The following is a 26,028-nucleotide window of genomic DNA, read 5'->3' on the forward strand; positions in this document are numbered from 1 at the left end:
AGTAAAAGAGACCGAAGCTTGACAAGTTTATAACAATATATGGTAAATTACAATAATTTTCCCAGGCTATCACGAATTACTATACTACCACAAAAAAATCCATTCCATGTTTAAACTTTTTGGTATTACTGTGTGCCATGTTTTTTTTTTAATTTAATTTTTTTATTTTGAATTAATTTTATATATATATATATATATATATATATCTTTGAATTATTTTGATATGATAGTATTAAAAATATTTTTTAAAAATATATATATTATTTTAATATATTTTTAATTAAAAAATATTTTAAAAAATAATCATTACTTATAATCATTATTTATAATTTACTGTAAAAATCATAAAACATGGTTAATTATGTCCGACATTATATTAAATTAAAATAGACTAAAAAAGTAAGGGATTTAGTGTAGTGATTTATTATCTATTAACTAACAACAAAAAAACTATAAGAATAGAGGTTTTTACTATTCATTGGAATATGATTTTTTTTTAAGTTTTTTTCCATCAATAATTTTTTATTATTATTTAGTATTAGATTTGGTTTTTATTAAGTTATTTTACTCTTATGACATGAATCGTGAGTATAGTAAGTTAACTTGATTGATTCGAGTATTTTTTTGTTTTTTTATTTCATCATTTAATATTGGGTTGATTGATAATTAGGTATTATAATTTGTTTTGTTTTCTTTCTACTAGATTATTATGACATGTTTTTTTTAATTTTATTATTTAATATTAGATTTGTTTTTTATTGGGTTTTCTTACTCTTATGACATGGATCATAAATTTGGCACCTTAACCCCGTTAACTTGAGTTTTTTTCTTAATTAATTTTTTTTCTAATTTTATTATTTAATATTGGGTTGATTGAGAATTAAACTTCATGATTTATTTTGTTTGCTCTCTACTAGGTTATTATGGCCTCAATACCCAGAAATAATGTTTAACGGGTTAAATTGGGTTGATTTTTATGTCATTTTTTAATATTTTTTTCTAATTTCATTATTCAACATTGAATTATTTAATAATCGAGCTTTATAATCTGTTTTGATTTGCTTTATATGGGGATATCTTGGTCTCATTATCAAGATTGTGGGTTTGGACATTTTAATTCCGATTAAATCGAGTCGTTTGTTTTTCTTTTCTTTTTTGATTTTTTTTCAATCATGTTTTTGTATTCATTTCATCATTTAATATTAGATTTTTTATATTGGATTATCCCTCTCTCATGACACATAACGTGAATTTGGCGGATTAATATGGTTGACTCGAGTTTTTTTTTCTTTTTCTTAATTAATTTTTTTTTCAATTTCATCATTTAATATTGGGTTGATTGGGCATTAGACTTGATTATTTGTTTTGTTTTGTTTATATTATATTATTATGGCCTCAATACCCGTAAATAGTGTTTAACGGGTTAGCCCGAGTTAACTTGGGTTATTTTTTTGTCCTTTTTTCAATTGATTTGTTTCTAATTTCATCATTCAACATTGTTTCGGTTAGAGAATGAGATTCATAATTTGTTTTGATTTATTTTATTAATTGTCTAGGGACTAAAATGTAATAGGTGTTGTAAATTGAGTGATAAAATCGACTTAATCAGGGGTAAGATTGAAAGAATTTAAAGTTAAAAGGTCGACTAAGGGGTAAATTAAAAACTTTTAAGACCAAAAACCATTTTATAACATGCGTTGAAGTCCTAGGGGCTAGTTAAAGATGGTCAAGGGTAAGATTGAAAAGATTCCTGAGATTATGGCTAATTGAGGACCTAATTGCAAAGTTTCAAAATCAATGACCAAATTTAAAAGAATGATGTAATTTAAAGACTGCTTTGTTTTTTATGAAATGATACCATTTGAGCCAAATAAAAGGAACCTTAATTAAACTCTTTTAGATTACAAATCGTCCAATCCCTCGAGTGATATGTCATCCGATTACAATCGAGAGTCCATATTCCTTCCTTGGACGACCTGTCATCTATCTAGACCAGGAACCCTAATTTTAAAATATGAATGACTTGTCATCCAATCTAACACTTAAAAAAGGGATGATGTGTTGTTCAAGGTGCTCCACCTCTAATTCTAGTTTTAAAAAAAATGGTTGAAATCAACATTTTTATCCATTTTGATCTTTTTAGATCATTCTACTTAGAGGGATAAAAAAACACACATTTTACACACTCACATCTCCTTTGCAATCCCAACCTCAAAACCCTAGTTATAAAACTCGGCCCGACCCAGCGAGTCAACCCCGTGGCTGGACCGGTCCGGGTTTAATAAAAGATCGGCCGAGGCAACAGCCCGGCAAAACCTGGTCGACCTGATAAGTCAACCCATAACCTAGTTGACCCGAATGAGACCCGAGTTTTTTTTCAAATGTGGGATTTGAAATCCATTAGTATATATAATTTATATTCTCAAGAAAAAAGTTATGTTTTTCAATGTGGGATAAAAAAACCTTTTGGTTTAAATACTTCAACTTAAAGGAAAAACATAATATCTTTTCAATGTGGGATTTGAAGTCCTTTTGTATATATACTCTATGTTTCCATGAAAAAAGTTATGTTTTTTTAATGTGAGATTTGAAACCCATTAGTATATATACTCTATGTTTCCAAGAAAAAAGTTATGTTTTTTCAATATGGGATTTGAAGTCCATTAGTATATATACTCTATGTTTCCAAGGAAAAAGTTATTTCTTCAATGTGGGATAATTTTTTTAAAAAAAATATTCTTTTAAACTTTATTATTTACAATATGTATAGCTTCTATTTACATGGATTTTTTCTTAATTTTTTCATATGAAATATTAAAGCTTTAAATATATTTTTTAATTTTTTCAGATTAATCCAGGTTGTCCTGAGTTGACTCGGGTTGACCTATGAAACCCAAGACTCGGCCCCTTGACCGGGTCAACCTCCAGACTGGGTTTAATGACTATGCTCAAAACCCAATCTTAATAGCTCTGATCCTTTATAATACTATACCAAATTCCCTGCCCAAGCCATCCCTCTAATCGCCTTGATCCAATAAAAGTTTAACTGAATTTGTTAAAAGGTGAAGACCAATTTAATTTGTTTCAAGGGCTGAGATTGGTTCAAAGTGGGAAGGTAAATACTACTCTTGAATCTTCTATATATACAACCCTAAGATAGATCGTGGTAGGGGGACAACAAGAGATAATGAGCAAGGAAAAAAAGGAGAATAATGAAAAGAAAAAAAATTAACAGTACAGGGAGAAAGAGATTAAGAGAGAAAAATACAATAAGAAAAGGGAATAGGAAAAGATAAAGAATGAAGGTGAGGAGGAAAGACTAGAAAATGAGTCATGGCTAGGAGGTTCTAGGGATTATCTGAGGAAATAGTGTTTAAGTTGCATTACAACTCTCAAAAGCTAGCTCTAAACACCGTAAATTGGATTGTGTGAGGGCTGTGAGTTTCCCTAAGTCCTTGTTTTTCATAAGAAAGAAGAAGGATACCAAGCATCATTCGTGAGCACAAAATCAAACCTACATCACCACTATAGGTATCACTCTAATAACCCTCCCAATCACATGGTAACTATAACTTGAATGTAGATTTAGATATTTTCCCTTTTATTCTTTTATGCATGAGATTTTGCTTATTTTCTTGCTCTTGTTTCAACATGTATATTATATTTCCTTTTTATTTTCATGATGATGGTGTGTTAGTGAATGACTATGTCAGGTAGACCTTCTTACCAAATTATCAAAAAGTCTTATCTTAGGGATGATGCTTTGATTTATTTGAAATGAGCGAAGGAACCAATTTGTTTATTTTTTATTATTATTATTTTAAGTAGTGTTTAAGCTTGTGTTTCCTCTAAATTGAGGGTCTATAGGTTAGCTTCGTAGGTTTATAAGCACATGTTATTAATCATGAGTTAAAGATGAGGAGGTCTTTAAAAAAACACCTTGAGACACACTAAACGTTTGATAATGAAAGATAAATTAGTTTTTTTTTTCTAATGTATGGTGTGCAGGCCTTTTGTTTTATGAAGGAAATAAAGAGTTGATTTCAGGTTTTCTTGGTGGCAACAAAGTTGTAGTACCTATGAAGGTCATGTCCTAAATGTTTAGGTGTGGTGGGAACCTATAGACAAAAAAAGGTAGGTTTTGGAGCCTTTTTAGTATTAACACTAACATAAGTTCCTTCTTGAAATAAAAATAAGTTCCTTCTTGAAATAAAACTTCTTTTATTTTTAATAATGCATGTTGTAGTCCTTTCCGTTATAAAGTTAGTTAAGGTGCATATTTTATTTTTATGTAAAAACATAAGATTTGTCCATTTTTGTAAAACACGCATGGTAGCCCACACACTTTTACTTTCATTTATGCTAACATACATAGGTATAAGGTTAATAAGTTGATTGAGGGTTCTTTTTGTCTTTTGAACAAAGTTATGTGATGAAAAAGATGTATGATATGAGAATATGGTTGTGTTTTCGGGAGGGTAGTAAGAGCTATGTCATTTGATATTATTATGCTTCTTACATGAATAATAGTATGTGTAACTTAGTATGATTATTGCTTGCTTATTGCCTAATTGTAGTCATTGGAAAAAAAATAAAATTCTAAACATTCTCTTTTAAATCTTGCATAGCTAAGTTTCTCATAAAAAAAAACAAGAAAACAAGAAAAAGAAAGCATTTTTACTTGCTTTAGTATTTTATCATTCAAAAAATAAATGTTTGTTTTAAAATTTTATAAAAAAAATATTTATCATGTATTTTTGGATTTCATAACAAGTTAATAAATTTATTGGAACTTGACCCAAATTAAAAGGCCTATTAGGCTAACATATCCAAAAAAATATGTTTTGATATTCATTTTTTATGTCTAGGATATAAAGACTCAATATAGGTCATTACTTTAAATATTAAATAATTTTTGCATATTCCCTTAATTCTCAAACAAGTAAAGATTTTTTGTCTAATATTCACTAACATTAAAGTGAAAAGTATTAAGAATCTTCAATATAATATTCACCAAAAGAATCAAAAGTATTATTTTTAGTTTAATACTCATTAATTACATCACAGTACGAATCATCAGTATTAAGTCTTCATTTAACAGGTATTACTAATGAAACCTGAGTGTTATAAGGCTAGTGAACCTCTTTGGAAACCTTTCATCAACCTTTTCTAGAATTTAAGTCGAGCTTAATGAGCACAACATAGGCTTATGGATCATTCACTACCATGATTTCATCATTAATTAGTCACAAGTTATGATCATGAGTGACAAACTTTGAAACTATCAATTCACCATGTGTTATCCAAATATAATAACTAGGAATAACATAAATGAACCAAGCTATAAAATAACTAGGTTTAACTAACAACTAGGGTTTAACTCATTATCATCTACCATAAGTAATGTAGATAGACTATCTACAACAAGCTATTAGGAATAGAATATAACATAAGCAATATAGTCTACCTCAAGTATAATGTTTTAAGATCATAGTATCTTCACTTTAACATAACCAATCCCCTACCATAGATCTATCTTGATTAGTTAGAGTTTTTTAATGACTGTAACACTAAATGATGACTCTTTTTTTTTATTCATTTTACAAATATAAAACCAAACATTTTGTTTTTTATAGGTTTGTTATGATTCTAGACGTGACATTGTTATTTTTAAAATCTTTTCAAATTTGAAAATAAAATTAGGCTAAAGTGAATTAGCCTAATAAAAAAAATGACATGTTTTACTTGATTTTCAAATTTGAATGAAAAAAATAGATTGATAAAATAAAATCTTATTTTTTAAAAATTTAAAAAGTAAAAAGAAAATAGAATATTAAAAACTAAATTTACTGAAATGAAATAATACTCAAGAAATAAATATAAATTAAATTATTAGCAAAGGACTTTATTTGGATTTATTTACATTGTTTATTATTTTATAATTATTTCTAGAAGCAAGAAATGAAAATCAACATTTTAAACATTTTAAAAATATAAAAAAATTACTCCTAACAAATGATTCTGATTATTAACAAAATATATTGTTAAGGGATTCCATAATAAAAGGATTCGACTGATTAAATCCTAGCAGTGGAGGGATATCAGGTGTAATTAACTCATATCCTACTGGAAGCATACATTAATTAACAAAAACTAAAAGATATGGTGTTTTTATTGTACACCATCTTACAAAATATTGTTAATTGCAATGATGTTTTTTTTCTTGTCTTTTTTCAATCTATATTTTTTTATTTTTTAAATTCATCATTCAATATTTGGTTTATTAAGGATTGAACTTTATGATTCGTTATGAGTTGTTGTTTTTAAGGTCATTTCAATCTCATGACCTATATTATGAGTTTGACAGATTAACTCAGTTGACTCAATTTTTTTTTGAATTTATCTCTTTTAATTTCATCTTTTAATATTGAGTTGATCATGAAGTAAGTTCTATGACTTTTTTTTAGTTTTATTTCTGTAAGGTTGTTCTAGTGTCATGACATAGGTTTTACCGGTTAATCTAGGTAGACTCAGGTTATTTTATTGTGTCGTGTTTTTAGATTGATTTTAAAAAAAATCATCATTCAACAATGAGTTAATTGAGAATTGAACTTCATATTTTGTTTCAATTTACTTTCTATGAGATTATCTCAATTTCATGAACTCGGCTGTGAGTTTAACAGGTTAGCCCCAGCTTACTTGGTTATTTTTTCAATTCATTTTTTTATGAGGTTATCTTGGTCTCATAACTTATATTATAAGTTTGACGAGTCAATCCACATTGATTCAAGTTGTTTTATTTAAGTATTTTTTTAATTTAACTTTTCAAATTTATCATTTAATATTTGATTAATAAGAAATTAGGTTTCATAATTTATTTTGATTTACTTTTTATGAGATTATCTTGATCTCATTATCCAGGTAGTAGATTTGTGATTTTTTTAAAAATATTTTTTTTTATTTTATCTTTCAACATTCGGTTTCTTGAGAATTGAATTTCATGTTTTTTTTTTACTTCATACATGGTTATTATGGTTTTATAACCCGGGCCATAGATTTATTTGGTTAATCTAGTTTGGTCGGGGTCAATCCAATATGTTTCTGTCACAATATAAATATATTTTTTTAAATATGTGTTAAATCTTTAGTCAAACTATGATTTTATCAGTTGTCTAAGTTGTTTTTGAACTTATCAAGTCGATCAGGTCACATCAAGTCACCTACAACATAATTTAAATTATTCTACTAGAAAAATATTAATAATACCTAATTATTTTTTTTACATTAAATAAAATTTTAACTAGACTCTAGTGCAAACCAGCTACGAGCTCATTTAGTATTGTGGTAATGCTGATTTTTTAATGTGTTTTTCATTTGAAAATAAATTAAAATAATATTTTTTTTATTTTTTAAAATTTATTTTTAATATTAGTACATTAAAATAATAAAATAAAAAAAATTAATTTGATATAAATAAAAAAATAAAAAATTAATTTTTTTTAAAAATATTTTTAAAATACAAAAATAAATTGGATTATAATTAGATTTGGTATCTTCACAAGAACATCTGGTCCAAACCCGGTAGATAATGACCGACATGCGACCACCGAAAGTAGCCGTTGGATGGATGAATGACCGAATTATTATTACATTGCTGTAACAAAGATGCCTGCCAAATCCTGTCTTGCCAATGTTGCAGACAGACACCCGACTCAAGATATTTGTTTCAATTTATTGCGAGTTAATTATAATCTAGTCCTCTTAGTTTAATGAGACTAATTAATTAGTCCTTATTGTTTATAAACTATATTTCTAACCCATACACTATTTATTTATTTATTTTTTAAAAATAGAAAGGTTCAAGGAGAGACAGGTAATGTGGGAAAGTTTTCTTATGAAAGAAGTCATTCTGGGAACTAAAAGTTACTGAACCGAGGGTTGTCGATCGCGAAACTACATGGACTAATTAACTAGTTTCAATAAAATATAGGGACTTATTTATAATTTACAATTTCGTTTTTTGTTTTCAGTTTCATATGTTAATGTGACGACACCTCGTATCTCCCTCTCTCTCTCTCTCTCTCTCTCTCTGCCTAAATGAGGTCCTTGTCCCCACCAAGGCTATCACTCTCTCTTTCTCTCTCTACCTTTGTTTAGTTGCAGGCCAGGTGCCAGTCAGTGAGTGCGTGGTAGTGTTTGTATGGAGTAAGGACCCTTCCTTCCTTTTTGATGCTTTAGTATTACAACTCTTCTAACAAGTTCGATCTTTAGCTTAGCTAATAAAATACTGCCTGCTTCAACAGGAGCGGGATTCTTAACTTCTTCATGACCTCACATTCCTCCTGGCTACACCTCCCTCTCTCCCTCTCTTCTTCCGCGCTTTAATAAACCCCAACTTTTCGCTTTGTTTGTTCTGGTTTTGTTTTTTGCACTCAGTGCGCTGTCTTATTTACGAATCTGGTTCCTAGTTATCGCTGATGTAAGTTGCTACTCTCTCTGCCTTCCAGCTTCTTTGCTCAAAATCTTTCCTTCTTACTTTCTTTGTTTAGCTTAATCTTGTCTTATTTACGAATCTGGTTCCTAGTTACCACTAATGCAAGTTGTTACTCTCTCTGTCTACCAGCTTCTTTGTTCAAAATCTTTCTTGCTTTAGCTCAATCTCCGTCTCTTCACTTAAGCTTTCTCTCTTTCAAATTTAGTTTGTTTGATGATTTCAACTTAAGTTGACAACTCCTTTTCTTTTCTTTCTTTTGCGATTCATGGAAGACATGCTCTTGCTGATTCCAATATTTCTGTTTTCAGATGTTAAAGTTTTACTTTAAAGCTTGTTGCTTTATTGTTATACTTACTACTACTACTACTAATAATCAAGACCACCTATATACCTATCCTTTTTTTCAAAACTAGATTTGATTGGCCTCCTACTCTTCTAGCTACTTTTGCATCTGGGGTTTCTATAGTTGGTTTGCCTCTGAAAGATTAATTCCCTTTTTTAGTGCTTGCAAGATTTGTCTCTTAACTAGAGACTAATCCCTAAGCATATCTTGTATTGTTCATCACTATCTACTCCAGTTCTGTATTGTTATTGTTATCGTCGTCACTTTCAGAAAGAAGCTTAGCTCATTTGTTTGAACAAAAGGAAAGATGCGGTTGTATCATGTGGCTATTGGATTAGTTTCATTGCTTTCAACGGTGAGTGGTGCAATGACCATAGGTGCCAACTGGGGAACGCAAGCTACCCACCCTTTGGATCCAGCAATTGTGGTGAGGCTGCTTAGGGAAAATGGGATCCAAAAGGTTAAGCTTTTTGATGCAGATTATGATACTCTAAAAGCTCTCGGTAAGACTGGGATTGAGGTCATGGTGGGTATCCCAAATGACATGCTTGCTACTCTGGCTAGTAGCATGAAGGCTGCTGAGAAATGGGTTTCCAAAAATGTCTCCGCACATGTCACCTCAAATAATGTCAACATCAGGTCAAATTTACTCTTGCTTTTGTGTGTGTGCGTATTGTTTCCTGACTTGGTTTACAAGAAATTGAGATTATTAGCTGAAATTAATTGTTTGTTGTCCTTACTTTGAACTGTCTCTTGGCCATTATTTTGATAATTTATCTTTTAGTTTGTGGTTGTTGAGAGAAATATTGCTCTGAAGGTAAGGGTGTTGCCTGGTCTTATGTTCAGTTATGCCAGTTCCAAATGGCGTGAAATTTCAAGATTACATGTAGTAAGTTAGATGCTGGGATGTCATTATATCTTGCCTTCATCAGTTTGAGAGCCTTTTCTCTGTCTGCCTCATTCAAACTGATCTGTAATGATGTCTAAAGCCCCCTTTTAATTGTTGGCTGATTTATCTGTACAGTATCCTGATGTCCCTTTCGATTTATTGCAGACTAACTAAGCAATGTCATGTTCTGCAAAAGATTTCAATTAGAATTTGAATTAACTAAAGCCTTTTTGTTATTGGTGACATATTTTATCTGCATATTTTGCTGTGGTCCCTCTAGATTTATTGCGGACAGCAGAGTCATAACTCCAAAAGGTTTCAATTAGAATTTGGATTGACTAAATGACTATGTGCTTTATCATCATGTTAACACCAACAAATTGATTCTTGCTCTGGCTATATGTTTTTATCTGATACAGCCAAGAGACAACCCGATGAAGGTAACTTAACTTGGCTACGTAATTGTGGGGTTGTGTTTGATGTTTGGCACTTTTGTGAATTTGTCTTACCATGATTTATCTTATAGCCTTTTGTTTTCTCTATCTTTCTCTATAAGTTATTTATGTTGGGGAGTCCTAGTTTATCTTGAAATTGCTACATCAAGAAGTGATTTTATGAGTTCTATTGCATGAAAGTTAGTCACTTGCCTTGGTTCCTGCTTAGAGATTTCCGAATATACTCTCCAAAATATCTCAAGATTTTCTACTGTCTAGCTCATTTATCGGCAAATGTGTTATGGAGTTCAAGTGGCACCTTTTAGGTATTGGCCGAATCTCAGGTCCCTTCTTCCAGTGAACTTTAAGCCCCATTCTTCAGTCATGGTTTCTTGCATGTCTTGGGTGATTCCATGCCCTATTCTTCAATTAATCTTGCCCATTGGATGGTGGTGCTTGGTCTAGAAAGAGTTGAATATGAAATCTTATCTTTTTGTCTTGGCTTTGGTTCACGGGAAAGAAATGAACTGGAATAATTTATGATGCATTGGACAAACATAAAGTTGATTGAGGGAAGCATCATGTCTTTCTGACTCTTCTGCGCCCCAACATTCATAGTTTGGGTGCAATCCCCATTTAGGTTCCCAAAAGGCCTTCTGTTTTCATAAGTTTCTTGTTTTCCCGTTGTACATTTTGATTATAAAATGTAATGTCGGAAGAGGAATTGAACTATCAAAGCGTAAAAAAGGCTGCAAACTGTGCAAAGCGAAGTCAGGTAACCTTGCCTGCAAAATTCCAAAAAAAAAAAAGAAGCAATAGAACAATCAAACTACAATCTGGAGCCAGCAACTCTTAACAATTTCCTCCAGAATATTAATGGTATGGGATCATATTAGTTGAACTGAACTTTGTGGCCCATTTTTTTCTATCTTCAGCTACACTAGATGTTAGTGGCTCAATTTCTTTCTTGTAGAAATCTCATATTTTAAACATCCAGAAATACAGTTCACATCATTCGATCAGTGTTCATATCATCAGAAGTGAATAGATTCTATTTGTCAATAAAATCACTTGTGCTTTCTGCTAATTTTATGTTACCCTGAATGTGAAATTGTCCTGAAATTCACCTCTAAAAAAAAAAGCTCTTGAAAGCAAGTGCATGTAGTGTTAACTATGGGAGACATCATTAACATAATGGCACTGGCATCTTTATGTATTTGGCTGATATAATCTGTCTGAAAAAAAAAGTTCGAACATTCATCCTTTCTAAATGTATGGTATGGAAATGATGGGCTTTAGCAGATTGGATGGGCATACATCTCTTGTATGTCCTGGAATTTGTCATGGACATCTTGGATTTATAGGTTCTTATATGCCCTTAGACATGAAATGTGTACTCAAACGATTTTGGTGTAATTTTATTTTGTCTAGATAGAGGTGATGAAATCTTTGGAGGTTTATAAGAAAGATAAAAGGGTTCCATAGACTTCTGCTATTTTGTTGTCTTGTGAAAACTTGACATCAAGTGCAGAAATATGGGCGTGACTCGACACTGTAATTATTTTGCTTTTTGTCTAACTTATCAAATTATTCTTGTACAGATATGTTGCAGTTGGAAATGAACCTTTCTTGCAAACGTACAATGGAAGCTTTCTCAGAACAACATTCCCTGCTCTCCAGAATGTCCAATCTGCTCTGATAAAAGCTGGGCTTGGCAATTCAGTAAAGGTCACTGTCCCTCTGAATGCTGATGTCTATGAGAGCTCAAGTGGACTTCCTTCGGATGGTGACTTTCGAGCTGATATCCATGATCTCATGCTTGCCATTGTCAAATTCTTGAATGATGCCACTGCCCCCTTCACTGTGAATATCTATCCTTTCATAAGCCTGTACTCTGATGCTGACTTCCCAGTTGATTATGCCTTCTTCGATGGCAATGCAAATCCTGTAAATGATGGCGGCACATCCTACTATAACATGTTTGATGCTAACTATGATACTCTTGTGCATGCTCTACAAAAGAATGGATTTGGGAATTTGCCTATCATTGTTGGAGAGATTGGGTGGCCAACTGATGGGGACAGGAATGCTAACATAGAATATGCCCAGCGTTTCAACCAAGGTTTCATGTCACATATTTCCAGTGGGAAAGGGACTCCATTAAAGCCTAATGCTGATATTAATGCCTATTTGTTTAGTCTGATTGATGAGGATGCCAAAAGTGTTGATCCTGGGAACTTCGAACGGCACTGGGGGGTATTTACATTTGATGGAATGCCCAAATATGCTTTCAACCTCGGCACAACAAATACAGGAGCTTTAATTCCAGCAAGAAGAGTCAACTACCTGGAGCGTAAATGGTGTGTGATGAAGCCATCGGCCAAGCTTGATGACCCACAAGTGCCACTAAGTGTAAGCTATGCCTGTGGACTAGCTGACTGCACCAGGCTTGGTTATGGGACATCATGTGGAAGTTTGGATTCTAGGGGGAACATTTCATATGCATTTAACAGTTATTTCCAGATACAAAATCAACTTGACGATGCATGCAAGTTTCCTAACCTTTCAACAATCACTAAGACAGATCCATCTACTGGAACTTGCAAATTTGAGGTAATGATTGAGCCATACTATGGAGGTGCGGTACAGGCACCCGGGCATGCCAAGAAGGCACTGGGTTTGGTTGTAGGTCTCATTCTATTTTTCCTAAAGATTGTGTAAACCTCAAAGCTCTCCCAACTTTTTGTGGTAGCAGTTTTCATCAACTAGTCTCATTAATCTGGTGTGTAGGATATAAAGGAAGCTAGCCAAGAGCGATTTTGGAATTGAATAGATTGTAACTTGATTTTTGTGTGTTCTAGAAACGAATGTTCGAATGTATGAAAATAAATTGTTGAACTATTTACTATATGCATGCATATTTAGAAAATAAAGCTTGCGAATGGAGGCCATATCATACCGAGCTGATCAGCTGGAAAACGTGTTGCAGTTCTGAAAGTTGTCGTAGCTAAACAGCCATGGGGGAGTGGTTGCTTCATCTGTTGAACTAGAACACCTTGTATCTAGGTATCAGTTAGGAACCGAGAAGATTATGTGTTTTGGCAAGCAACTAGAAGATAGCTCCAGCTCCCGAACCACCATAAGAATGCTCGATCGCTACATCATCTGATTGGACACTACCTAACATCTCTCAAACATTGTTATGGAGATGGTTTTCAAAGACTCCAAATTAATGCTAATGAAGTCCACCTTCCATGGTTGCATTTTTTCTACTTCAAATTCTTCCACGCTTTTTTAGGGTCCCCACAAGACCAGCAAACAGCAAGACAAGAACAGTGTTTTGTAATGCGGTAACAAACCCCAGGCACAACCTCCCTTACCAATGGAGTAGAATCAATAATCCGGGATCAAGAGAATATCGATGCTAATTAGCATTCACCTTCAAACCTTGAAGTGGAATGATTAAGACATGTATACTTTGTGCCATTATATAATTAACATGTTTCTACTTGAATTCAAAGCTTTATGTAAGAGCAAAATCAATTATTATATGTTTAACTGGTGATACATTACTGATAGAATAATCTTTCTAAGGTCGAATTCTAATCTTGAATGTATGCTCCAGAGGTTGAACAACCATGAATATCAGAACAACCATGAGCCAGACCTAGTTACCCATACCTCAAAAACCAAACATTTGATTCAAGCAATCTAAGAAAACCCAAACATAAACTTCTTATCGTGTACAATGGTGCAAGACAATGTCTAACATCTGAGGAAATCAACTAGAGTGTGGTGAACCTCTCAATCGATCTCCAAAAAGACCGGAATCAAACCTGTGCATAACAACCAAAAGAAGAGCCTACACTTCAACTCACCTTCATGGAGATGACTGTGTTGATGTGTGTAGCTGTGGGATGATCGTGGGTTTAATTAGTGAAGCAATACTATGCATGTGGGTGATTCGTTTCTTTCAGCATGAGTTAAACACGAAAGGATAAACAAAAAAATAAAAAGCGGTATCATAAAATTTTCTTTATCAATTTGTTTTAATTTGCTTCTTGGCCAAGCATTACGAAATAAATAAATAAATAATTTTTTTTTTGATGAAATCTCTTACAATTAAGGATTAACATAACTGATGAAAATACTCAACTTTGATGAAATCTCCTACAATTAGGGATTAAAGTCATGGTTTTTTTCATAAAAATTCCAGCTTCAACAAAATCTTCTAGTTTAAAATTAAATCATATGAGAGTTGTCTTGACATAACCAATCGACTTGGATAGTTTAAAAACAAAGTAATGAATTTGTTAAAAAACCCAAGAATGAGATTAACAGGAAAAAAAACCTCCCAACTTAACTGTTTGCCTAACTCAAGTTTAAAATTAAAACCATCTCAGATTTTTCCTGACATGAGCCAATTAACTTAACTGATCCAAAAGCAATTTAGTCGATCAGTAAAAAAAACTTAAGAATAAAATTGAGAAACACGAACAAAATTGACAGGAAAAACATACCTCTTGATTCAACTCCTTACCTAGCCTTGATTTAAAGTTAATATGTGTTAAAGTTGCCCTAACTTGATCCAATCGACTTAGTCGGTACAAAGAAAATCTAATCAACTATTATAAAAAATATAAGGATGAGATTAAAAAATATTACAAAATTGAAATGAAAAAAAAGAAGGGTTGGATTGAAAAAAAAAAGTTTCATGGTTCATCATATGAATAGCGAAACTCAACAAAGAAACTCAGTTTTTTTTTAGCATACAAGGTACCATAAACTCTGGTCAATTTGCAAGTGAAGTGATTGGAGGCCATAGGTTGGTAAAAGAAGATGATGGTGCTTCATTTTAGTCAAGGTTAGATCCATTTGCAAGTGAAATAGAAGTGAAATGGATTTCTCTCCACTTGTTTCAGTCACTCACATTCTAGAATCCTCCAAGAAACCTTGCCATACATGGATCAAAATCAAAGAAATCAGAAAAAAAAAAAGATAGGTGCAAATAATTTCAGCAATTTCTGTCTTTTTGCCATGCCTGCGGATTTTACTTTTGTTTGCGAATTTGGTTTGTTTTCCAGCACTCTGAAATCCACACGGTACTCCTCCACCGCCGTAAATTTTATGGAAAAGGTTATGTTTTAGTCACTGTAGTTTAAGATGTATTTCATTTTGGCCCTCGTAATATCAATATATTTTTTTAATAATTTCACCATCAATCTTGAATTTTCAATTGTACTACCAAATGACTTTTATTTTTAAATTGGATTATTTCGTTAAATAAAATCAACAAATTTATTAATTATCTGCTTATTCTTCATGTGATCTGTATTATTCAAAAATTAAAGAAAAATTACTCTTCAATTTCCTCCTCCTCTACTGGGATCACATGAGGAGTACGTGAACACTTAATGATTTTATTAATTATATTTAATGAAATGGTATAATTGAGAAATAAAATTTTTATTATGATATAAAAAAATACTTTAAATGTGAGGTTTACCGGAAAAAAAAAAAATGCAAAGCCCAAACGGTGCGTTTTAATATGGGCGGGCTAAGACTAAACTTGAAAATAAAAAAACAGAACGGTGGAAATTCGAAAAAAAAAATTCCCAAATTTCAAAAGCAGTTATCTTCTCACACTAGCTCTAGAATCGAATCGATCATCGAAAATGGCAGAAGACAACAAAAAGTCAGAGCCGCGGCGAAGGGGATGGTCGATAGCCGACTTCGAGATCGGAAAACCCTTAGGGAGAGGGAAATTCGGCCGGGTCTATGTAGCCAGGGAAGTGAAGAGCAAGTACATAGTGGCATTGAAGGTGATTTTCAAGGAACAAATCGACAAGTACAACATTCATCATCAATTGAAGAGGGAAATGGAGATTCAAACCAGTCTCAGTCACCCTAACATTCTCCGTCTCTACGGTTGGTTTCACGATGACCAACGCGTCTTCATGATTCTTGAATACGCTCATGGCGGTGAACTTTTTAAAGAGCTTAGAAAGTGCGGTTATCTCTCTGAGCAAAAAGCCGCCACGGTCCGTCTCTCTCTCTCTCTCAATTTATTTTTACTGATTATTATTATGATTCATTTTATTGTTAATTAATTTCAGTATGTTGCCAGTCTGGCGAATGCATTGGCGTATTGTCATGAGAAGGATGTGATTCACAGAGATATAAAGCCTGAAAATTTGTTGCTTGATCACGAGGTGTGTTGCTTTTATTTGTTTTTTAATCAGAATTTGTGATTAATTAAATAATTGTACTTAATTTTGTTTAAATCCTTGTATGCTTATATTTCGATTACAGTTTAGATTAATATGAGCAATTTTGAGGTTATCTATTAACAGAAAATATCTTTTTTTTTTTGTTGTTGTTGATTTGAGAACTTTTTTGAATGCTAACACTTGAAGGGTCGACTGAAAATTGCGGATTTCGGGTGGTCTGTGCAATCGAGGAGCAAAAGACACACTATGTGTGGAACTTTGGATTACTTGGCACCGGAAATGGTGGAGAATAAGGCTCATGATTACGCTGTTGATAACTGGACTTTGGGAATTCTTTGTTATGAGTTCCTCTATGGGGCTCCTCCCTTTGAGGCTGAGAGTCAGCGTGATACGTTCAGAAGGTGGGAAGGGTTGTGTTTTAATGGGTTATTTGGTCTGATTTGTGTAGAGAATTGAACTGGGATTTATGTGGAAAGTGAATTTTGTGATGCAGGATTGTGAAGGTTGATCTTACTTTTCCTTCCACTCCTCCTGTCTCTGCAGAAGCAAAGAACCTCATCACCCGGGTAAGTTTTTTTTGAGAGTAACGGTATTGCCTTACTAGTATTGTCTCAACATGGAATTGCATAACTGTGGGGTTCAATATGTGATCTGGGTAATTTCATTTTTGCAGCTTTTGGTCAAGGACTCTTCAAAGAGGCTGTCTCTTCAGAAGATCTTGGAGCACCCATGGATAATCAAGAATGCAAATCCAATGGGCACCTGTGATAAGTAGTAACATTTTCCAACTTGTATTCTATTTTGAATTTTGTATCTAATGTTCTCGTCTTTGAGAACGCAAAGCTACTTCTAAAACGTTGTATTGACCTAGAAAGATGTTTGACTATCACTGCTTGGAACTCGAATATTAACCCTGTAAGGTGAATGCATCATAATTATATTCAGTCAGTTGTGTTCTATGCTCTAATTAATAATAGACTAGATTTCTAGAAGTGCTTTCCCACCCACTCGATATCGAGTGTGTTTGTATGTGAGGTGAGCTGCCCGGCGCAACTCTTAAACAAACACACTCTTAATCTAATAAGTGATTTGGAGACCGGTGGCAGTCAATGTATTTTCAGGAAATTTTCCTGAGATAAATTGTTGACATTGTACTAATGGCATTTTAAGTCACGGTTCCTGAAAATACATAAAAAAACCTAAACAATTTCCATATATAAACCTATAATATTCTTTCACTCCCACCTTCTCCTACTATTTCCTTCAGTTAGAATCCTGAATCCAAGGACTCCGCTTGGGCTTCCCAACATTCCCAAGCGCCTTCCAAACAACACTGTTGCACTTGAACCCTGAACCAAAAGCAAGTTGCCAGATCCTATCACCTCGTTTGATCCTTGTATTTGTCTCCAAGTAAGCGAGTTCATACCAGACACTGCTACTCGAAGTGTTCCCAAATTGCTCCAAAGTTTTCTTTGATGCCTCCATGTATTCCTCTGTAAGCTCCAAGTTCTTCTGTATTTCATCTAGCACCTTTTTGCTAGTTGCTAGGATGCACACATGCTCAAAAGCAAGCATGTAGTTTGGAATGTATGGTCTGTTTTTCTTCTTGAAGAGCAAATTAGTGAAAAAATGAACTTGTTCAGACACAGGAAGGACTAAAGGGCCTAGAGTGGTGATGTTGGCCTTGAGTGCATGGCCTCCCACCTCAACCAGATCCTTGCTAACTGACAGACCTTGCTTTCGTTCTGCATCTTCCCTTAGATGTATGCTTTTGAAGCTTCTGTTGTCCATGCCTTTGTGAGTTCGAACTAGCTGCATAGCAAATTTGAAATGTTAATAGTGCTCTGCTTTGACAAGTATGATACTATAATTTCACTGCTAGCACAAAACTATAGGGACAACACATGTATAGGGACTTGAGATTGTGATTAGTCAAAAGAAATATCTGAAGGAATAGGAAAAATATAGAGGTAGTACCTGCTTCAGTTCATACTTAGATCGCCATCGGTCAAGGCGGCAACTGGATAGAAGCATGGCTGCTGCGCCAAGTCTGAAGAAACAATTAGGAAGGAGCATATCCATATCATTGCCACTGTACCATGTATAGCTCACCGCTTCCGTGTTCACCACCAGTGCATAGCATCCAGGATATGCATTCAGAAGGTCTTTAGCTAGATCAATAGCTATAATGCCAGCAGCACATCCCATGCCACCGAGATTGAAGTTTTGAATATCATGCCTAAGCTTGTAGTGATTTATTACCATTGATGAGAGTGACGGGGTAGTATTTAGGATCCCACAGTTGACAATAAGAATTTTTATGTCCTTGGGCCTTATTTTTGTGGCGGCAAGAAGGTCATCTACTGCTCCGAACATGATCATTGCTGCCTCTTCACGGCCATCCTTTAGTGTTATCTTGTGCCCAGGTTGAAAAACTATTCTAGGCATGCAGGTCTCATCTCCAATGCCAGAATTCTTGAGAGCTCGGCGCTGAAACTCTATGGCAGCACCATTAAATTTTCCAGATTTCTTCGCCAACTCGATGAATTCGTCCTTCGAAATCTGTACACAACATAACAAGAATTACTGTTATTCTGTGTGCGAATCCACATTGTTTTTGGTGGCAAGATTATGATACCTGATTTACAACAATTGATAGAATGATCTATTTAGAACACGTTTTTTTTTTACAAGATTTGAAGAACACAAGTTAATTACCTTGAGTTCATTTGGTGGACGATAACAAGCGAAGTCCACTAAATAAGTAGACCGAGGGCTTAAATAAAGATAAATGTATATAATTAAACTCAACAATCCCACTATGAAAAGTGCATCAATGGGTTTACATTTTGGACAGAAGTCTTGCCAGATGAAGAGCTTTCCAATCTGAGCACCGAAGATCACCATGAGAACTGGTGCTGTTAGGAAATAAAAGACAGGGCTAAGGAGATAGGAATATCCCAGCTTGACATATTTCAAGTTAACCGAGTTGAGGAAATCCGGCAATCCTCGTCGAACCCTGACAGAGAAATTCAAAGATCCAGCATATGGGCCTGAATTCTCTATGCCCCGGTTCACAATTTCAGTGGATAATAACTCCTGCTCTCCTGCCATGGGAAGCAGTTTTATGAAACCGAGTAACGCTGGAGAGACCAAGGAAAAACAACGTAAGCCCAGACAGCATGGGAGGTGAAAGGGGTGTGAAGAAGGAGGGCTGCCACAGAAAGGATATATAGGTGTAGGACGAAATAATATAATAAAGCATGGAGTTACGTGAGGGGTAATACCAAGCTAACAGAAATAGGCAGGCTCTTTGTGCATGAAAGCGAGTGAACAGCGGATTTCTAGCACCCAGAAAACCGGTGCATGGGGTAGATTTTTATTTATTTATTTTTAATAACTTTGTTGTTTAGACTAGCTTATATTTATTTTGATTAATTTTCTAAGATTCTAAAATTAATAATTAGATAAATTTTTAATAATTTTAAAATTTATAATATTTAAATTGATGATGTTTGAAGAGCACGTACAGAACTTCTCGTCGTAAGGTAGGTGTTTTTGCTTTGCTACCTTGAAGAGAGGGAAAGAGAGACACCAGACAGAAGGAGCTTAGATGATTCAACAGGTGTAGTTCAGATACTTGATCAAATTTCAGGCACTTAATTTTCCTACAAAACTCAGTGCTTCTACTATCTAAGATTATTTTGTACACGTAAAACAACAAGAAGATCTTTGATTTTATTATTAAAATGAAAATATAAGAAACAATAAAGCTTCTTATAACATACTCCAGAGTAGATTATTTTTTTGAATGTATCAAATCAAGTATAAAAAATTCTGTCCATTACAAAATTAAATTTTAACGCATATGTTTGATTGAAAATTATATCATTGTTAAATATTAGATAAAGTTGTGAATCTGAAAAATAGATGTAAATTAAGTGAGGGCCATTACATTATTTATATTTAATTAAATGATAATAATTTTTTTATAAGTTTAAAAACAATCTAAATGATTATTTTGACTTAAAAGAATTTCTAGATGTCATCTTTTTTAAAAAATATTGAGACGATAATATCTTAAATCAATATAGGTCAAGCTTTCAAACCTGCAACTTAGGTCAAGGATCTAACTAAGTTTAATAACTTTGTTTTTTTTTTAATTATTTTTTATTTAATTATATGATAATAAAAATACATACTTGTATGAAAACACCAAATGAAAATTAAAAAAAAAAAGATCATGACGGGTTGCAAAAAAAAGTAGCTAATATTATAAAAAAATGTTATAATATTATTAAAAAATAAAGTAAAAATTGAATGGTATTTAATGAAATAATATTTCACATATATTATTAAAAAAATTAATTAATTTTCAAGTAATTAAATATAAATTTAAGGAAAAACAAAAAGAAAATAAAAGGTGAAAATAGGCTAGATGGGTGGGACTAGGTGGCGAGCATGCTTGACCCATTAAAAATAAGATTCGACCCACACATTTGAGCCTTTTCTTTTTCTTTTTCTTTTTCTTTTTAATAATGGAAGAATGTGTTGTTTACTCTTTCTTTTTTTAAAAAAAAAAAAAAGAAAGAAAGAAAGTAGATAGCGCATTGCTTGTAGTGGTATACAACAGATCATCTACTGAACTAGATTCCAGTGACTAAAGAGATAATTAAAAAATTGAGCCAAGTTGCTTTCCCTCACTTTGATTTTTTAAAATGGTTTAGTTCATCTTTTTTAAATAACAACTATTTTTATAATTATTTTATAATTTTTCAATGTCTCAAAGAAATTATTATAATTTATCTTTAAATCTTTTCTTTTATATTTGATATAAATAAAATCATTTGTTCTTATAAGAAATTCTATCAACTTTTTTTAATATTTATTAACATATATGATATTATGATTCTCGATTAACAATTAAATTATTTCCTTGATGATATATTGACAACACCTGTACATTCATTTTCTTGGGTTGAAAAAAAAAATGATACAACCCACAAGAAGGCACGGGTCAACGGCATCGTGTGAAACTAAATATTGTGCCGATCAATTTGTGCTGTCCTTCCATATGTGCATGCATGCACTTCAAATACTAAATGCGATTACCAAAGATGAAAATTTGTTGTTCACACACATTCTAAGTACTTCCCCCTCAACGGGGATCTCATTACCAGGCAACAGTTTCCAACAAAGATGTTCACACTGAATAAATAACAGTTCATGTCTATTACTGCAACAAAACCCTGAAATACCTTGTACCTAGAGGGAGTCTATCCATTCTATGTCCAGCATGAGTAAATCATCCAATTGTAAATTGTCTATTGAACATAAATCTGGTACTGACGCACTAGCTGGAACATAACCCTCCACATTACCTGCATTTCCAGTTGCACTTGAAACCTGCAAATTGGGCAAGGATGGTTCAACCATTTCCACCGGAGTTATCACAGAGGCAGACACTGATGCAATTGACGAAGCAAAGTTAAAGGCAATAGCCTTTATTTCCTTCTTGGACAAGGCATCTACTGGACCACTAGGAAGTTGGGGCCTTCTTTCAGCAGGAAAATTGAATTGCCCACATTCACCACGAATACAATACTGGGCAGCATCATATGCTCGAGCTGCTTTCTCTGGAGCATCATAAGAACCCAGCCATATCCTTTGTCCAGTCTTCGGAACCCTTATTTCAGAAACCCATTTGCCCCATGTCCTCATTCTGACACCCCTGTAAGTTCCCGAATTTCTCCCTCGTCGAACTTTCTTAGGAGGAGCAGAGGACTGACAGGGATCCATGAGGAGGAGGTGTTCAACAATTGAATGTTTAAGATGTTTAAGGGTAAATGCAGGTAACTGTGAATCATGCAACTTAGATGTGAACAAGATAAGTGATGCAGCTCAAGCCTAAGGGAGCAGGTGGAGCTAACATGATAATGGCACGCGATGTTACAAACTGCACGTGGCAGTGGAGATACTGTCACGTTGTCAGCTTGCCATAGACTTGGAGTTTCCATTTGCAAAGAACAGCAATTGGCAAGACACGAATGTAATGCAGTTGTCACGTGGACATTCTTAAATAAACAACCTGAACCTTCCCATTAAGGAGAAAAAACAGACAACTTTCTATGAGTAAAGATTATCATTCATTAGATAGAATATCAAGCTCACCAATATGGAATTTCTGTTAATGAAAGAAGATATGATTTACCAAAAAAATCAAGATGAAACAAAATACAAAACAGGACATAAATGCCTCCTCTTGTTATGTTTCAGTAACCATAAGGGTTCATCTGTCTATAACGCATCCAGAATTCAAAATTCAAACACAGACAGAAAACTTTAATTTCAGCTATCAGCCTTCATTCTAAGCAATTGTTGGAGTTTCTTATCCCAATCCAAGACTTCTCAGTCTTTCAGATGCCTTGAGTAAACTGTCACAATGTCTAGAGCAAACTATCACCTGTCATAGAGAAAAGGCAACATCAAGCTTACACCTGGTGAACCAGGATAACTCCGTTTTGGTTAATATTAATTTTCCTTTATGTGCTCCCACAATTCCAGCACTATGCTAACATAAAACTGTTCAAAATTATATTCCGGTACTAACAAGCCTCAAAACATGTTTACATGGCACACTGTAACTCTGAGTTCCAACAATCACTACCCAGGAAGTTATTTAAGAGAGCATTAAAGACTAGAGTAGAAGTTACATGTTTTGTCCATACTAAACTAGCATCTAGCAAAACACAACACTACCAAAGACACGTTGTCATTCTCTTCTGTACCATTATCATGTTTCTGAACTCTGAAACCACTTTATTTTTCTTAAAAGAGGGGGGGGGGGGGGGAGAAAAGAGAAGAAAATGTAAAAGGAACCACCCAATCTGCTCTCGCTTGCCACTACTAACCAGCCATACTAGTCAATAAGAGTCAGACTGACAACATCTCAATTGCAACACAAAGTTGTTAGCTCACTAATCATTCCTTCATAATTTTTGTTTTCAAAAGCCATCCCATAATCTGTGAGAATTAGAATAAAAACAGCATTGATCAGAGAAGTATATCCACCACGATTAGAATCACAATAATGCTAGCAGAACAAAATGTTAAGCCCCAGTCAGCAACCTATGATCGAAATCTTAAACATGCAGGAATTCTCACAATACGATGAAGATCCAACTTAATTCAAGAACATGAAACTATTGACCTTGTGGGTTAAGTATAAAGTTAAATGTACATAACATGACATATACGATACTCCTCGCTCAGTCCACTTCACTTTTTGTTTTTACAGAAACACAATACAGAATGAAGATTGAATTGTTCACACAAACCTTTCCTTAGGAGGTCGAAGAAGTTGGTGCTTCCGCCCCTTTAGTTTTCGAAGCAGCATTATCTGCTGCTGATGGTGGCACATATATCCTTGCTTTCTTGAGAATTTCAGCAACAACCCAATTTTTCCGTTTACTTAGCGGCCTCGAAGGATCCAATCTAACCTGAAAGCCCACCCAATTCCACAGATTCGAAAACTTTAAAAAGTTTTTTTTTTTCATTTCGTTGAATTTATGTTCTTTATTTGTTTGAGTAATCAATCAGTTACTCATCATCATAATAGTAATAATAAGAAGAAGAAGGAAAAAAGAAGAGTAAGAAGGAGAGTTAGAGGGTACTCACTCGATCGCCGATATTGCAGCGGTTGTTTTCGTCGTGAGCCATGAACTTGGAGGTCCGCTTGGCGTATCGATTGTAGAGTTTGTGATGGAACAGCCTGTCCACCGCCACCACCACTGACTTCTGCATCTTGTTCGACACCACCATCCCCACCACAGACTTCATCCTCTCCCTCTCTCTCCAGTCAAATCCTTAAACCCTATTTTCTCTTTTTACTTCTGAACTTCAGACACCAACGACGTACCGTTTCCTAAATGAAACCTTCGCCCTTACCTGTCCCTTTGTTTTTTTAAGAAAACTTAATTTATTCTTACATGATCTCACTACAGTTAAATTAATTAATTTTTTAATATATTTAGATTTAAAATTAAATTATATAAAAATTGTATTAATATGATTTAGTCAATTTATTTAATTTAAAGATAATTTGATTCATCAGTAAAAAATTACGAGGATAAGATTGATAAAAAAATCTTTCAGACTTAATTTATCGTTTAACCTGAATTTAAAATTAAATTGTGTAAAAATTGTATTAGCATAATCCAATCGACTTGATCAATTAAAAAGCAACCTGATTGACCAATAAAAGAAGTTTGAGAATAAAATTAATAGGAAAAAAAACTTACCAACTCATGTTCTTATCTATTCCAAGTTTAAAATTAAATTTTGTACGAGTTGATTTGTGTGACTCAGTTAATTTGATCGGTCAAAAAATAATCAAGAAAACCATTAAAAGAAATATGAAGACAAAATTGGAAGAAACAAAAAGAATGGAAAAAAAAACACCTTCTTTATGTTCCAATTAATAGAATTCTATATGGTGTGGTCATTTCAGTATAACAATAGACACAAATCACTTTAAATTACTATAATATAATTACTATTTTGATCTTGAGTGTAAAAAATTTAGAGTTTTTGTCATGGGAGTAATTTAGTCTTTTCTAATGGTTCATTGACCATTAAAAGATTATTCGAAGGTATATGATTATTTTTTGAATTTTTGCATAATAAAATTATATTTTTACCCCTAAAATCAACAAAACATAGAACTATTAATCAAAGGTTTTTTTTATCTTTTCACAAACTTTGAAACGTTAAAAATATTTTTTTATCCTCAAGGTAAAAAAAACTAGAGTTGTTGCCTGAGAGTTTTTTTGTTCTTAGGCTATAGTAAAAATATGTATTTGCCATTAAAAAAGATATATAAAAAAATGCATTTAAGAGTGTTTTTGTTATTTCATATAGGTTTATTTGTAACCGCTAGGGTTATAAGGGGTGTTTTGGTCTTTCTATGTTGAATTTTTAATTTTTTATTCTGAAAAGTTATTGCTTATACTCATTATGCACCAACATGTGAGTGGCGCCTATGATCTTTGAACGACACATGCGACGCCACCCGATGATCAAACCCGGTCTTTCGTCGTGTCCTTGGAAGTGCCACTAAATCCTCTTTTTCATGGTGTGGCACTTGACGGAGGATCAGGGGCGATTTGTCGCCTGCAAATGTTTTTTTTCTTCCTTATTTTCTCTCTATTCCAGGGAAAATGCATGTTTGTCCTATTTTCTTTTCACTTTTGAATTTCAGTCCTTATGTTTTTATTGATTATTTTCATCATTAGCCTTTTTAGAAAAAAGGTTTTTTATATCTTTCAATTTAGCCCTTAAATTATAATTTGTCATATATTATTTTTTCTAATCTACTCCTTATTTTTTTTATTTTTGATTTTTTTTTCCTTAGTTTTTTTGTTTAAGTTTTATTGGTTTTCAAGCTCATCATTCAATTAAAGTTTATGTTTTTTTTTAATTTTATTTTCCAACTTAGCCCTTGTTATTTTTATTTTTTTTTCTTTTGTTAAAGTTTTTTTTTTCAATTTAACCCTCCAATTTAATTTTTTTATGACCTTTAATTTATTTTTTTTATTTCAATTTCCACCCTAATTCTTTTAATTACAATTTTTTGTGTG

At 33.1% G+C, this 26,028-nt stretch overlaps 5 protein-coding genes across 9 annotated transcripts; 2 read left to right on the plus strand and 3 right to left on the minus strand.

Moving 5' to 3' along the window:
- The first annotated feature begins 8,065 nt into the window (after window positions 1–8,065).
- On the plus strand, window positions 8,066–13,061 carry LOC133689681 (glucan endo-1,3-beta-glucosidase 6-like). Of its 3 annotated transcripts, none has more exons than XM_062109656.1 (3): window positions 8,066–8,205; window positions 8,304–9,476; window positions 11,762–13,061. In XM_062109656.1, the coding sequence occupies exons 2-3, from the start codon at window positions 9,145–9,147 to the stop codon at window positions 12,879–12,881; spliced, it is 1,452 nt and encodes a 483-aa protein (XP_061965640.1). In that variant the 5' UTR covers window positions 8,066–8,205; window positions 8,304–9,144; the 3' UTR covers window positions 12,882–13,061. The 3 variants fall into 3 exon arrangements, with proteins under 3 accessions (XP_061965640.1, XP_061965641.1, XP_061965639.1); XM_062109657.1 differs by lacking the exon at window positions 8,066–8,205 and having other exon boundaries at window positions 8,212–8,479; window positions 9,108–9,476; XM_062109655.1 differs by lacking the exon at window positions 8,066–8,205 and having other exon boundaries at window positions 8,212–9,476.
- A 2,676-nt stretch (window positions 13,062–15,737) lies between these two features.
- LOC133690172 (serine/threonine-protein kinase Aurora-3) lies at window positions 15,738–17,334 on the plus strand. The gene is made up of 5 exons (XM_062110389.1): window positions 15,738–16,201; window positions 16,277–16,372; window positions 16,577–16,791; window positions 16,884–16,956; window positions 17,064–17,334. Exons 1-5 carry the CDS (start codon window positions 15,836–15,838, stop codon window positions 17,163–17,165), a joined length of 852 nt encoding a protein of 283 aa, XP_061966373.1. The 5' UTR covers window positions 15,738–15,835; the 3' UTR covers window positions 17,166–17,334.
- Window positions 17,335–17,624: 290 nt separating this feature from the next.
- Window positions 17,625–19,573, minus strand: LOC133688068 (3-ketoacyl-CoA synthase 15). Its single transcript, XM_062107455.1, has 3 exons — window positions 19,109–19,573; window positions 18,368–18,952; window positions 17,625–18,202 (listed from the first exon to the last, which is right to left on the minus strand). The coding sequence occupies exons 1-3, from the start codon at window positions 19,502–19,504 to the stop codon at window positions 17,654–17,656; spliced, it is 1,530 nt and encodes a 509-aa protein (XP_061963439.1). The 5' UTR covers window positions 19,505–19,573; the 3' UTR covers window positions 17,625–17,653.
- A 1,958-nt stretch (window positions 19,574–21,531) lies between these two features.
- Window positions 21,532–22,195, minus strand: LOC133688470 (ethylene-responsive transcription factor ERF015). Its single transcript, XM_062107961.1, has one exon. The coding sequence runs from the start codon at window positions 22,187–22,189 to the stop codon at window positions 21,656–21,658; it is 534 nt and encodes a 177-aa protein (XP_061963945.1). The 5' UTR covers window positions 22,190–22,195; the 3' UTR covers window positions 21,532–21,655.
- Window positions 22,196–22,312: 117 nt separating this feature from the next.
- LOC133688471 (uncharacterized) lies at window positions 22,313–24,331 on the minus strand. 3 transcript variants are annotated; one of them, XM_062107964.1, is made up of 3 exons: window positions 24,068–24,331; window positions 23,728–23,889; window positions 22,313–22,478 (listed from the first exon to the last, which is right to left on the minus strand). In XM_062107964.1, the coding sequence occupies exons 1-2, from the start codon at window positions 24,227–24,229 to the stop codon at window positions 23,734–23,736; spliced, it is 318 nt and encodes a 105-aa protein (XP_061963948.1). In that variant the 5' UTR covers window positions 24,230–24,331; the 3' UTR covers window positions 22,313–22,478; window positions 23,728–23,733. The 3 variants fall into 3 exon arrangements, with proteins under 3 accessions (XP_061963948.1, XP_061963946.1, XP_061963947.1); XM_062107962.1 differs by lacking the exon at window positions 22,313–22,478 and adding an exon at window positions 22,572–22,853; XM_062107963.1 differs by lacking the exon at window positions 22,313–22,478 and adding an exon at window positions 22,926–23,413.
- Between the last annotated feature and the right edge of the window lie 1,697 nt (window positions 24,332–26,028).

Source organism: Populus nigra, chromosome 3, assembly GCF_951802175.1.
Source record: "Populus nigra chromosome 3, ddPopNigr1.1, whole genome shotgun sequence".
Lineage (NCBI taxonomy): Eukaryota > Viridiplantae > Streptophyta > Magnoliopsida > Malpighiales > Salicaceae > Populus > Populus nigra.